At 41.4% G+C, this 13,339-nt stretch overlaps 1 protein-coding gene across 6 annotated transcripts in view; it reads right to left on the bottom strand.

The window, feature by feature from the left end:
• PPP3CC (protein phosphatase 3 catalytic subunit gamma) overlaps nucleotides 1–13,092 on the bottom strand; it is a 91,633-nt gene extending 78,541 nt beyond the window's left edge. For 2 of the 6 annotated variants that reach the window (XM_036313775.1, XM_036313778.1), the window contains exon 1: nucleotides 12,008–12,623. In XM_036313775.1, the coding sequence (XP_036169668.1) occupies nucleotides 12,008–12,056 (49 nt within the window). In that variant the 5' untranslated portion in view covers nucleotides 12,057–12,623. Of the gene's footprint in view, nucleotides 1–9,596; nucleotides 9,981–12,007; nucleotides 12,627–12,928 lie in introns of those variants that run through there. The other 4 variants (XM_036313780.1, XM_036313777.1, XM_036313776.1 and 1 more) reach the window with 4 other exon arrangements.
• Nucleotides 13,093–13,339: the final 247 nt, after the last annotated feature.

Genomic DNA, 13,339 nt, shown 5'->3' with positions numbered 1-13,339 from the left:
CATCTTGGTTGGGTTAATTTGCATATAGTCGCTATGATTGGCTGGTGGGCATGGCTTAAGGCATAGCGAAGGTACGGTCAATTTGCATGTTTGTCTTTTATTAGATTAGATACTTGTATGTTGAACCATCCTTATATTCCAGGGATAAACATGGTGAATGATCCTTTTAATGTACTGTTGAATTAGCTTGCTAATATTTTGTTGAGAATTTTTGCATCTATATTCATCAAGAATATTGGTCTGTTGCCCTACCCAGTGTGGTAAGAGTGTAGGCCTGTGCACCAAAGGGTCTCAGGTTCGATTCCTGGTCAAGGGAGTGTACCTGTGTTGCAGGTTCAATCCCTGGCCCCAGTTGGGGCATGTGCAGGAGGTAACCAATCAATGTGTCTCTCTCACACCAACATTTCTCTCTCTCTTGCTCTCCAATAAAATTTTTTTTAAAATAAAAATGTATTTCATATATTTTTTTCATTGACTGATTAAAGTTTTTATATATTCTGGGTATATGTCCTTTACCAGATGCTTTTTCCCCCCTTAATCATCTTTATTTATATACACATACAATTCAATGAGTTTTTACAATCATTAGAACAGAACTGACTGTATAGCAACTGTTTACTTTCTTTTTGAAAACAGAGAAACCTAATTTCTTTAGGGAAATGATGGAATCACCATAATTTAATTGTGTTTTTTTTAAACAATTGAATGGTTAGACTATCTTTTTTAAATTTTTATTGATTTTAGAGAGAGAGAGGAAGGGGGAAAGGGAGAGAGAAATATTGATGTGAGAGAAACATCAATTGTTTGCCTCCTGCACACACCCCAACCGGAGATAGAACCTGCAAACTAGGTATGTGCACCCACTGGGAATTGAACTCACAACCCTTTTGGTATATGAGACAACACTCCAACTGAGTCACACTGGCTGGGTTGGTTAGACTATTTTTTAAATTTTTATTTCCTATTATAAATTATACTATAGTGAACATTCTTATGTCTTTGTCTAAATCTGATTATTTCTCTATGATAGATTTCGAGACCTTTTATTTACTATCTGTTGCTATATAACAAATTAACCCAAAACTCAATGGCTTAAAACAATAATTATCTCTCACAGGTTCTTTGGACCATAAATTCAGACAGTAGAAACAGTGGGGCTGGCTTGTCTCTGCTTCATGATGTCTTGGGCCTCCCCTGGAACATGACAGCCAGTGCCTGGGATTATCTGAAAGCCCACTCACTCACTTGTCTAGGGGTTAATGCGGCTCTAGGCTGAGACTTAGCTCAGGTTTCAGATGAGAACATCTATGTGTGGCCTCCTCATGTGACTGAGCTTCCTCCCACCATAGTGACTGAGTTCCAAGGACATGTACCTTAAGAGAAAGCCAGAGGAACCTGTATCCTATTTATATCGTAGCCTCAGAAGCCACACTGCAACATTTCTACCACACTCTGTTGGTTGGAGCAATCACAACCCTGCCCCTGTTCAAGGGGAGAGGAAATAGATTCCACCTATTGATGCAGACTGGCAAAATTCTGTGAGAGCATGTGAGACTAGAAATAATGCTGTGGCCATTTCTTGAAAATAGAATCTGTCAATGTTTTCTTTACAGTGGTTCTCAACCTTCTGGCCCTTTAAATACAGTTCCTCATGTTGCGACCCAACCATAAAATTATTTTCGTTGCTACTTCATAACTGTAATGTTGCTACTGTTATGAATCATAATGTAAATATCTGATATGCAGGATGGTCTTAGGCGACCCCTGTGAAAGGGTCGTTCGACCGCCAAAGGGGTCGCGACCCACAGGTTGAGAACTGCTGTTTTAGAAGGAACAAAAGCCAATTCATCAATGCCTCTAAAAATACCTTTAAATCAGAGCCCATTTTAAATGGGCCATTCCATATTTTTCAAGCTATTATAAAATAATGTCTTTTAACTTACTACAGGAAAAACATTAAAGTAGATTATTCTCCAATGTTTCAAAATAATTTAGGATGCCACATTAGAAGTTGTATATACTAAGTATTTTCTGTTTTTCCAGTTGTCAAAACAAAACAGGAACTCATGATTTTTCTACAAAATAAAAAGGGATAAAAATGCAAAAATAAACTATTAATCTAAAGCATATTTTAGAAATATTTGATTCAAAATAAAATGTAGTTTCCATTGGAAAATGAATAGCAACTACTGATTATTATAGCTCTTCTAACTAAAATACATCCTATATAATAAAAGGCTAATATGCAAATTGACCGAATGGTGGGACAACCGGTCACTATGACACACACTGACTACCAGGGGCAGACGCTCAACGCAGAAGCTGCCCCCTGGTGGTCAGTGCACTACCACAGGGGGAGCGCCACTCAGCCAGAAGCCAGGCTCACGCCTAGCGAGTGCAGCGGTGGTGGTGGGAGCCTCTCCCACCTCTGCAGCAGCGCTAAGGATGTCCAACTGCCGGCTTACATCCCCCAAGGGCTCCCAGACTGAAAGAGGGTGCAGGCCAGGCTGAGGGAACCCCTCTCCCTCCGAGTGCACAATTTCATACACCGGGCCTCTAGTATGAAAATAAGAGAACAAAATGAAAAGTTCTCACCATAAAAACTGTAAATGATCGACAATACCTCACCACGAGTGGGCCTAAGCCATCAGTTGGACATCCCCCAAGGGCTCCCGACTGCGAGAGGGCACAGGCCAAGCTGAGAGACACCACCCCCCCCCTGCCGAGTGCATAAATTTCATGCACCGGGCCTCTAACAATTTATAACTTTCTGGAAGTTAGATTACCCAGGTGGCAGAAATTTCTAAAACCCCAGAATGTATCTCTTATTCAGCCTTTAACTGTAACAATGTCTTTCAGTTATACTGACTTTGAAGGATTTACACCCTTTCAAATATATAGAAAGACAGGGGAATGTGAATGCATAGTATCAGATATGTCTTTGCTTATCTAGGAATATAGAGAATAATGTTGTTTTAAAATAAATGTCTGTATTAATATGCTGTTAGCTAATGCTATAGTAGTAATCATTTTTCAAAATATATGTATTAAATCAACACACTGTACACCTTAAACTTACACAATGTTATATATGAGGTATATCTCAATAAAGCTGGGAGTGGGGGAGAAATTTGTTTGTGCCAAGATGTGAAAGAATATAGTGAAAGACAAATTCAATAGTATACCATAAGGGGAGAAGATCTGAGAATAAGTACACTTTATTTGCCGGGTTTGTTATAGCTACAAAATAATAAATTTCAAGGGAGAAATAAAATATGTAAAATTTTTTACAAAATTGGTCAAATGTGAGAGGTTTATCATAATAAAGGCTTTTACAGATCCTTTTAATGCAAATTCTTTCATGAATAATAACCAAATTGAGTAAAACCAGAATTTTATTTTCCATAAAAGAGCAGCTAATCTGTGCCAATAAAACATTTCCTAAATCATCAAAATATTCTGTGAATTCTCTGTGCTTTTTAACATACTCAAAAACCTTTTTTTTTTTAAGTTTCTTACTTTTGGAAAAATGTTAACATTCCTAATAATCACTGCCACTTATTGCTGTGCTTTTAAAGATACTGATATTGCCTGTAGCTATTTCTTACCTTTGGATAATCATAACATATCACTTGACATTTGTCTTGATTTCGTCCTTCTCCACATTCAGAATGATGAAACTGTTAAAATGTTTCTCACACCTACAATATCTTTGGGTTTATACTAACACAAAGGTAACACAAAGATTTTACCTTATTTTACCTTAAGGTAAATCTTTTACCTTATTAAAAATATTTTTAAAGGATTATAGAAACTATTAGTTTTGTTTGGCATTCTCTAACTTTTAATTAACTCAAAAATATTGTGAGAAATCTTTGCTTTATTAGAGTTAAAAGAAAAAAAACAAACTTAATACCTAAAATGGGAAGTTCTGCCTTCTTAAGTTAATCACGTGTAAGTAAAATGTATTTAAAAATAAATATGCTCCAATGTTTATCAATTTTTCAGATTAAAAGAAACATACATTCATATACAAAGATGACACAATAGCTGTCTACAAAAAGATTTTATCTCTATATTTAAATAAGCTTGTATTGTATGAAATTCATAGGACAAATCAAAGGACTGGAGATTTGTCTGTCAATGGTCCTCTGCTCATAACATTCTCAATTTTAGGGTAATCAGTGACTAACTCCTTACAAAGCCTATTATATACTTTACTTTTTTTAAAGCTGGCTTTAAGTATATATATTTATATTTATACATATTTATATATTTATACATACTTCTATATTTAAAGAGAGGTAGGGAAAAAGAGAGGGAGATAGAAATATCAATGATGAGAGAGAATTATTGATCAGCTGCCTCATGCAAGCCCTCTACTGGGGATCAAGCTTGCAACCCCGGCATGTGCCCTAACTAGGAATGGAACTGTGACCTCCTGGTTCATGGGTTGATGCAAAACCACTGAGCAACACTGGCCGGGCTGATTATATACTTTAATAGAGGATTCCACTCTCTTCCATTCTTAGAATGATGGTTAATAAAACAAGTTAACTAAAGCCTATAGAACAACATGCACAAGAAGTTTCTGTTTCTTCCTTACATTCACCTAAAATTCCCAGCTACAATCTAAAGGTCAGAAATTGAGCCTTGTGGGGACATAGCAGAAGAACTTCTATACAGGTACATATCATACACTCATAACTATTGATACTACAAAGAATTAATTATGTACGTTGCTGACATCATTGCCATGGACAGAGATTTTGGCTGAGCCAGGATTTCCAGAACTGTTTTGGTCTAAAAGCAGAAGGCAATATAAATAGACTGTTTACATCCAATATTATCAAAACACATCCTCCTAGATGCCAGAAGCCACTGACTACCATGCATGTTGCATGATTTGCCCTTTATTCTCTGTTTTCTTCTTTCTATCTGCTGGCTCAAGATTCTAGACTATACACACCCTGTCCTTTATTCTTAGTACTACTAAGACCTTCATCCTTGACAATTACCAAATATAGGACTAACTTTTCAGACATTGACAAAGGTGAATAATCTGTATTAAAGGGGGAAAACTACTAGGATACCAAAGGAAAATCTAAATAGATATGGGATTTATGGACATTATTTCAAACTTTAATAATAATTCTTGTTCAAGGTTTTGTTTGTTGCACATGCCGTGTGTGTGTGTGTGTGTGTAGTCAGCCATTATCATGCCAGATGATTCAATAAATGATTATCTAAGAAAAAGAACAAAACGGACTGGTGCTTATGGAAGTCCAAATTACTGCTATCAAAGACTTGATAAACATTCACAACCTATCTAACAATGGTTTAGATCTTGATTGATCACTTCCCCTAAATGGTAACTCCTCCAGCTTAGTTAACAAATGATCAGAAGCAGACTGAGAACTGAAACAGAAACCACAGATTGCTCACAAATGCTCAGAAAAACACTGACTTGTAAAACAGATAAACTGAAGCAACCAAACCACAATGTACATTACAGACTACCTACGCTCAAACCTTTAATATCAGCTTATTATGTTCCAATATCATAGACACAATGAACTAACAGTAACTCCTCAGGGATTCACGTGTACTGAAGATAACATCAACTGTTCCAGTAACTCAACTAAATTACATATTCTATCCAATCCTGCCCAAACTACTAATCTCCACCCCAAAACCACTCACTAACCTCAGATCCTGAAACCTGACATTTTCCTAACTTCATGTTTAAGCTCCACAAGTGATTCTTATTAGTAACCAGAACTGAGAAATCATCCTTCTACCCAAGCATGTCAAACTCGCAGCCAGCGGACCATATGTTGGCCATGAGTTTGATATGCTTGTTAATCTACACCTAGATATATTCATCTAAGAAAGCTTTCAGTGCTCACAAATTGCTAACACATTTTAACCTAGCTTTTTACCATTAGTCAGTTGCTATTTGATTACCTATATTTCAATAAAAGTTATTTTACAATGCTTCCAACTTAGAAGCAAAACCCTAATCAAACCAGGTTTGCACGTGATTCAAAACAATAACCAAATTATAAAACTGGTGGGAAAAGGGGATGGGTGTGGCTACAAAGGAGTAGTAACACAAGAGTCTTGTGGTGACGGTACAGTTGATTACCTTGATTGTGGTGGTAAGTGACACAAGACTAAACATGTGAAATTGCAGAGCTACACAAACACATACATATACACCCGAGTTTGTGTGTAACTAGTGAAACTTGAATAAGCTGTATGAATTATGCCAATTTCTTGGTTTTGGTATAGTATGGTGATGTGTGGGATGTTGACACTGTGGAGGACAGAGACCTAGGGGAGGGTGTATAAGACTTCCCTGTACATTTCTTTGCAACATCCTGTAAATCTATAATTATGAAAATAAAAATTTGACAAATTTTTTAATTAAGTTTATAAATATAAAGTACAAGACGAAATTCTGCAGTCTTTTCACAGCAAATTCAATTAAGTATACTGGTATAATATATATATCTTCTACACAAATGACACATATTTTCAGGTAAATATGCCTAACATCTGATGCAGATCTACATAAAAGAGAAAGGCCACGTTGGTGATGACCACGTTAATCCTGCAGTAAGTATGAAAAAAAAACCTTAAAACTATTCTATTAGATTATTTGTGTGGTCTTGCCTTTACGGGACACTAGGATTTACCTAAATAGTTATCTCTGTTCACTGCAAGTAACTCTGCTTGCATTCCTATTTTAAGCCAGCAAGCCTGCCCTACTTTTGCAGACTTATTTCCTAATCTACTCACCTGCTTTTCCAATCATGAACCAGTTAAACACCACTGAAGAGGTATTATATATTATTACTGAAAGTCACGTGCACCTTTCATATTCTTTCATAACCTATTAAATAATTTTATTTCAATCATCTCTCCTAGCTCTTTGAGATCATTCTTCCATTCTCCTAGAATCAATTAAGTAATAACCACTATCAGTGACAGTCTGACAAGAATAACTTTACAGTGATATCATGTTTTCAATAAAACAGTGAAAAAATAACCAATTTGCTTTCATAGGCAAAACTCCCTCTAACCCTGGCCATTCATTAAAACCATCCTCTTTTATTTTGAAAGCCTTAGATAATAAGAATAAAATGTCCCTGGGCATACACACAAAAACACACATCGCTTTAGGCCACTGATCTACAGTCAAAGCTTAAACTTGAAAGGATTATCAATGTAGAGTGAGGGAGCAAACATTTCACACCAGATATCGTCTACAGCTTAGGCATTTGCTCTTCCTAGTGGTATTAGTCATAGGAGCTCCATAGTTCTAAATTTCTGTTACATTTTTATATGCTATACTGAGTACTTTTCAGGACAGTATTTAAACTTCTAAGTATAACCAGAAACATTTGCCGGTAGTAGGAACACAACGAATATTTATGATACCTGATTTTCAAAATTCTATCTATCCTACAGAAAAGGAAATTTTGACCATTTTTTAATTAAGCATTTTAGGTTTAAATCCTTTCAAAAACTAAGGAGACTAGGCTTGGAAATATAAACTCTTAAACCTTCATTTCACACATGCCACTTAAAGTCAAACAGATCTGTCATCAAATCTCACCAAGACTGAAGATTAACTCATTTAATAAAGAATAGTTAATGTTTATTAAGCATTCAGTGGGCACTATGCTACGCACTTTACATGTAATATGAAATATTATCTTTAAATTCTAAAGTAGGTACTGTTATCTCCCATTTAAACCTGAAGCAAGGAAAATAAATAACTAAGGTCACAGCTAGTAATTAGCAGAGCTTGTGCTCTTTCCTACATTGTCTTTCATAAAATAAGCTTTTATGCTTTTACTTAAACATTTACTAAGCACCTATATGTTAAGCACTGAATTGAACATTAAGAACACACAGTTTGCATCCTTGAAGAGAACAGTTTAGTGTTAAAGAACATAAAAAATATTTAAAGTAAAGCAGGTTGCTCATGGGAGCATATAACAGGCAATATCTAATCCTGATGATGATGATGATGATGATGATGATGACGATGATGATGATGATGATGATATTGGTTAACATGAGCACTTACTTACTACCACTGTACTTTGTGGAGTTTATTTAATCCTTACATCTATCCTGTAAATTAGGCTTTATTATCCCTCTTCCTCAGGTAGGAAAACTGAGATTTAAAAAAGATTTAAGTGAGCTGTCCTACTGTGAGAGGCAGAACTTGAATTCAGAGACATATCTAACTTCAAAGCCCATGTTCTAAAACCATTACTCTATATAGCCTCCTAGTAAAAGAGAAAGACTTCTCAAGACTAAATCTTGAAAGTGGCTAAATCCTGAAAGATAAAGAAACTCAGGGTACCCCCCAAAAAATGTATACACACTTAACAGCTACAGCTCAATTGATGTTTCTTTCTTTTCAGATTTAATCCATTGGAACTAGTAATTATTCAAAGTGTGTATACATTTGGGGGGGACACCCTGTAGAGACTAATCAAGCTGGGGGCAAGATTCTACACAGAAGTAATGCGTACAGCCCCTTCACATACATAAAACAACATGGCATTCTAGGGAAATACAAGTATTAATAAAGTAGGTTTGGGAAAGGGGGTATGAAAATGAAGAAGAGAAAGTAATACAGCAGTGCCCCTTCACCCACGGTTTCACTTTCCTTGGTTTCAGTTACCTGTGGTCAACCATAGTTCAAAAACATTCAATGAAAAATTCCAGAAAATAACAATTCATACGTTTTAAATTGTGCGCCATTCTGAGCAGCATGATGAAATCTTGCGCTATCCCACTCAGTCCCACCCGGGGGATGTGAATCTGCCTTTTGTTCAGCATCTCCACGCAGCAGACATTCCCCATCCACTTGTCACTTAGCAGCCATCTTGGTTATAAAGCCACTGTGTTCAACTAACCCTCGCTTTACTTAATAATGACTCCAAAGTGCAAGAGTGGTGATACTGGCAATTCAGATATGCTAAAGAGAAGCCATAAGTGCGTCCTGTAAGTGAAAAGGTGAAATTCTCCACCTAATAAAGAAAAATCAGATGTTGAGGTTGCTAAGATCTATAGTAAGAACAAATCTCCTATCCATGAAACTGTGAAAGAAAAAGAAGTTCAAGCTAGTTTTACTGTAGCACCTCAAACTCAAAATTATGGCCACAGTGCATGGTAAGTGCTTAGTTTAGATGGAAAAGGCATGAAATTTGTGGTGGAAGAGTTGAACAGAAAATATGTTTCAAATGACAGCATCGTGTTGCACCAGAAAGTATGGTGCCCACACGAAGGCTTCAGCAAGAGATCCCCTGAAACAAGTGGCACAAAGTCATTTACTGCAAGTAAGGATGGTTAATTACACAGATTCAAGAACAGGTTTGGACAGCAGTAAAACTAGGTTTTCTGACCACCAGTCCAGTTCTTCATTTTAGTTAAGTTGTTATTTAAAGGACCCATACAAATCACTCCCTCCTACCCAATCTTCTCTAAAATTTGCTCAAACAAAACAATTAAGTAGACTTTAAAGTTAACAGGAAATGACAGAACCAAAAACAACTGGGGTGTGGTCTCACCTCAGAGAAAGATTTCTAGCTGTGAATAAATGCAGAAAACCCCGCCAGACAAGACAACAGTCAGATCAGGATTTAGTGACCTGCGTAACACAATGGGCCTATATATGAACTCCGTACTGTCTTAGAACAAGAGTACTTCAAACTCTGGAAAACACAGAAAAAAGGCAACGTAAGTCCCCAAGAAGCCACAGTTCTGTGATCAAGTTCTTATGCTGAAGTTTTTATAGACAAGTTAAATCCACACATTGTAAGGGCCTGAAATAATTTGTTTCATTTATTTCAGAGTAATCTTGTAAAGTATACAACATGTGGTAATTTATAATTTCACCAAAAAACAAATTTGAATCATACAGACTATGAGGGTGTTCACTTAACTGTGAGCCTGCCTAGCCAGCACCTGCTTTTTTAAAAAAAAATATGTTTTTATTGATTTCAGAGAGGAAGGGAGAGGGAGAGAGAGAAACATCAATGATGAGAGAGGATCACTGATCAGCTGCCTCCTGCACGCCCCCTACTGGGGATCGAGCCCGCAACCTGAGCATGTGCCCTTGACCGGAATCAAACCCCGGACCTTCCAGTCTGCAGGACAACGCTCTATCCACTGACCCAAACCAGCTAGGGTGCACCTGCATTTTAACAGCATTTTATTTTACTTCACTTCTATATTTAAGGGTCTGAACGGTTCATTTAAAATTTCCTTTATGACTTATGTCATGTCACATCCCATTTATTCTGACTTGCTACACAATTCCGATTTATCTGGTTTCCCACCTACTTCAGTTTAGAAGTGGCAGATTAGAAGGGCATATTTTGACAGAACAGTACTGGACTAGATGAACGAAAAACAGACAAAAGCACTAAACTGGTCGAGCAGTGAGGAGTCATTTGAGTACAGGAGGAAACTGACAACACCCTTATACAGCAGAATGCACCAGCCATATTAACAGCACAGGACAGAAATTCATGTACATAACGATGACCTTGATTTATCAAAAAGGGCTATCTTTAGTATATTCTGATTTTAAGAGACAGTTATATACTCTTTATGGGTTACCTGTTATAAAAGCTGACATCAAAATGGCCAAAATAATTTAGCAGCTAAAGGACTGTCAGTTATATGAACAATTCATTTAAATCCTTAATGATACCAGACAAATGCTGAGTAAATAATCTCAAAAATACCATTATATTTACTAAATGTTATACAATGTAGATAATAACATCTGTGATCAACATTTACAATGCAGACCTTTTAGGAGGGAAAACTAAGTTAGACATGAAACTTACATAGTGTAGACAATATTTATGATGCTTAATGTTTTTAGAGGGAAAATACCTAGCTCAACACTAAAATTCTGCCCCATTCACTGACCATTCCAAAGGCTTTTCCACCTTCAAAAAAAAAAAATGTATTGTCTTTAATCTTGGTTTGCTCTCTCCTTCTAATTACCCAAAAGAAACAATATAAGTATTTTAACAGTTTTCCCCATGGACAGCTAACCCCTTCATCCAGAGGCCACTAACGCAGCTGGTCTAGGTATAGTCCCTTCTTACAAAACAGGGTTCTCAAACGGATTGTCAAAACCCAGAGAGGAGAGTTGCGCCTAAGTCCCGCGGCCGAACAAGGGAAGCACACACTGGTGCGCTTAAGCCGGCATCCTCAGGTTAGGGCAGAACCGACTGCAGCCTACAGCCCTGCAAGGACCAGCAAGGCGCCCCTCGGTTCCTGGCGGCGATCTGAATCAGAGAGCATCGTTCTCCCTCTCTCTATGGCCAGAAGCAAAAGAAAACACCAACATCATGTCGAGAGATCTGTAAACCCCTCCAAACACCATACAACGGCTTTATTTGTCTTTATTTCACCACACCGTTTCTTTTCCCAGCAGCAGGGACTCGTGGTGATCCGGGCAAAGTGGGCAAAAGGTACCAGGTCTGCGTCCTAACACGGGGGGAAGGGGCGAGCTGCTTGCTCCCCAAGAAGGGGAGCGGCCGAGAAAGGCCTGACCTGGAAGATCTACGGAACCCCCCTCCCCACTTCACCCTGGACGGCTTCCCCGCATCACAGACTAAAAAGGAGGAAGAGTTCCTTTTTTAAAAGATGGGACCCAGGCCCTTTGGGTTGACGGGAGAAGACATCCCCACCCCACCTGGCAGTCCCGCTAGCTCCGCGTCTAGGTGCAGCCGAAAACGCCGGCAGCCCCAGCGGGCAGTCCCGTGGGGATCCCGGCCTCCCGCCCCCCACCCCCTCCCGTCCCCCATCCCCTCCCTGTCCCCCTCCCGGACAGCGCAGCCAGGGCCGCCGCCGCCCTCCCGCTCCCCCTCCGCCGCGCCCTCCCTCCGACCCCGAACCGCCGCCCGGCCCCGGGCCCTTTCCCAGCGGGTCTCTGAGGGAGGCCCAGCCCGCCAGGCACCTTGGATGACGCGCTCGGTGGTGGAGAGGCGGAAGTTCCCCCCGGCCATGGTCCCCTCGGCCTCCGCCCGGCGCCGGGAGCCCACCGGCGTGCGCCTCCGCCTGCGTCCCGGGGTCTCGGCTCCAGGGGCCGGTCAGACCGCCGCGCCGCGGCCGAGGCACCAGAAGGAAGCGGCCGCGGCCAGTCAGCCTCGCACCCCGCCGACAGGACGCCGGCCCACTGGCCGCTCCTTCCTGAGGAGCTAGCCGAGTCGCGAGCGCCGGCGACCGCGGTTTAGACAGGCTGCCCGGCCCGCGTGTGCGCACGCGCGCTCCCGCTGTCGCTCTCCAACTTCCCGGCGGCCCGCGCGCGCCGCCGCGCCGAGCCCGGTGCGCGGCCCGCTCGGTGGGCGCTGCTCCTCGCCGCGGGCCGCGGTCCCCCGAGGCCGGCGGCCTGCGTACGGGCGCTTCCTTCCTGTCCGGCTTCCGACCGCGGTCTCCCTCCTCCGCGGCCGGCAGCTCCGCACCCTTGCCCGAGGTCCTGCTCCGAAAGGCCGGGCCACGCAGCGGCCACCTTGTGACCCGGCCGGAGCGAACGTGGAGCCGCGAATTCCCGTCGCCCTGGGTCCCCTTGCGGGGGGCCCTTTCCTCTGGGTGCGCTGCCCGCTCGGCTGGAGGCGTCCCAGACTCGTCCCCGCTCCCCCGGCTTGTCCTTCCCCTTCACCAAGCCCCCGAGGCCCCCGGTTTAACTTCTCGCGTTGCTGAGGGCAGTTAGTACAACAGGGAGGACGCCGCGTCCCTCCCGGCTCCAGTGGGGGGCGCGGGGGAGACTTCCCTCCGGGGTGGACGCGACCTTTGCCGAGGCGCGCGGCCGCCTCTGTCCGAGAGCAGAGCGGGGGCGGCCGCCCGGGCGCCGGGCCCGGGCCCCGGAGACGGGACTCACCTCCTTCCGCGCCGGCGGCTGGCGCGGTGTCTGCCGGCCCCGCTCTTGATCACTGAGCGACCCGAGGGGCCAGGCTCTCGGAGAGCCTTAATCCGGCTCCTCGCTAGGTTAAAACGGACCCTTTCTTTCCTTAAACTGTAAGCCTAGGGTAGACCCTGTCTGTCTTGGACTGTCCTCCCTCCGCGGGTACAGTGCCTGGCCAAGTCAGCTGTGTTTTGATTTTAGCAGTAATAATGGAACATGGAAACTGAGATCCAAGGGTGTATATGCAAATTATAGGCAAACCAGATTATAGGCTAACGGTCCCTACGGTGGCCAGTAAGACGTCATAGGTGCTATGAGCCTTTAAATTGCATGAAAATGTAAATATTCGGTACCTTAAGGGCACTAGCCACGTGCTCAATAATTACC

Source organism: Myotis myotis, unplaced genomic scaffold (genome assembly GCF_014108235.1).
Source record: "Myotis myotis isolate mMyoMyo1 unplaced genomic scaffold, mMyoMyo1.p scaffold_m19_p_6, whole genome shotgun sequence".
NCBI lineage: Eukaryota > Metazoa > Chordata > Mammalia > Chiroptera > Vespertilionidae > Myotis > Myotis myotis.
The sequence above is the reverse complement of the archived record's forward strand: the minus strand, read 5'-3'. Positions and strand labels throughout refer to the sequence as shown.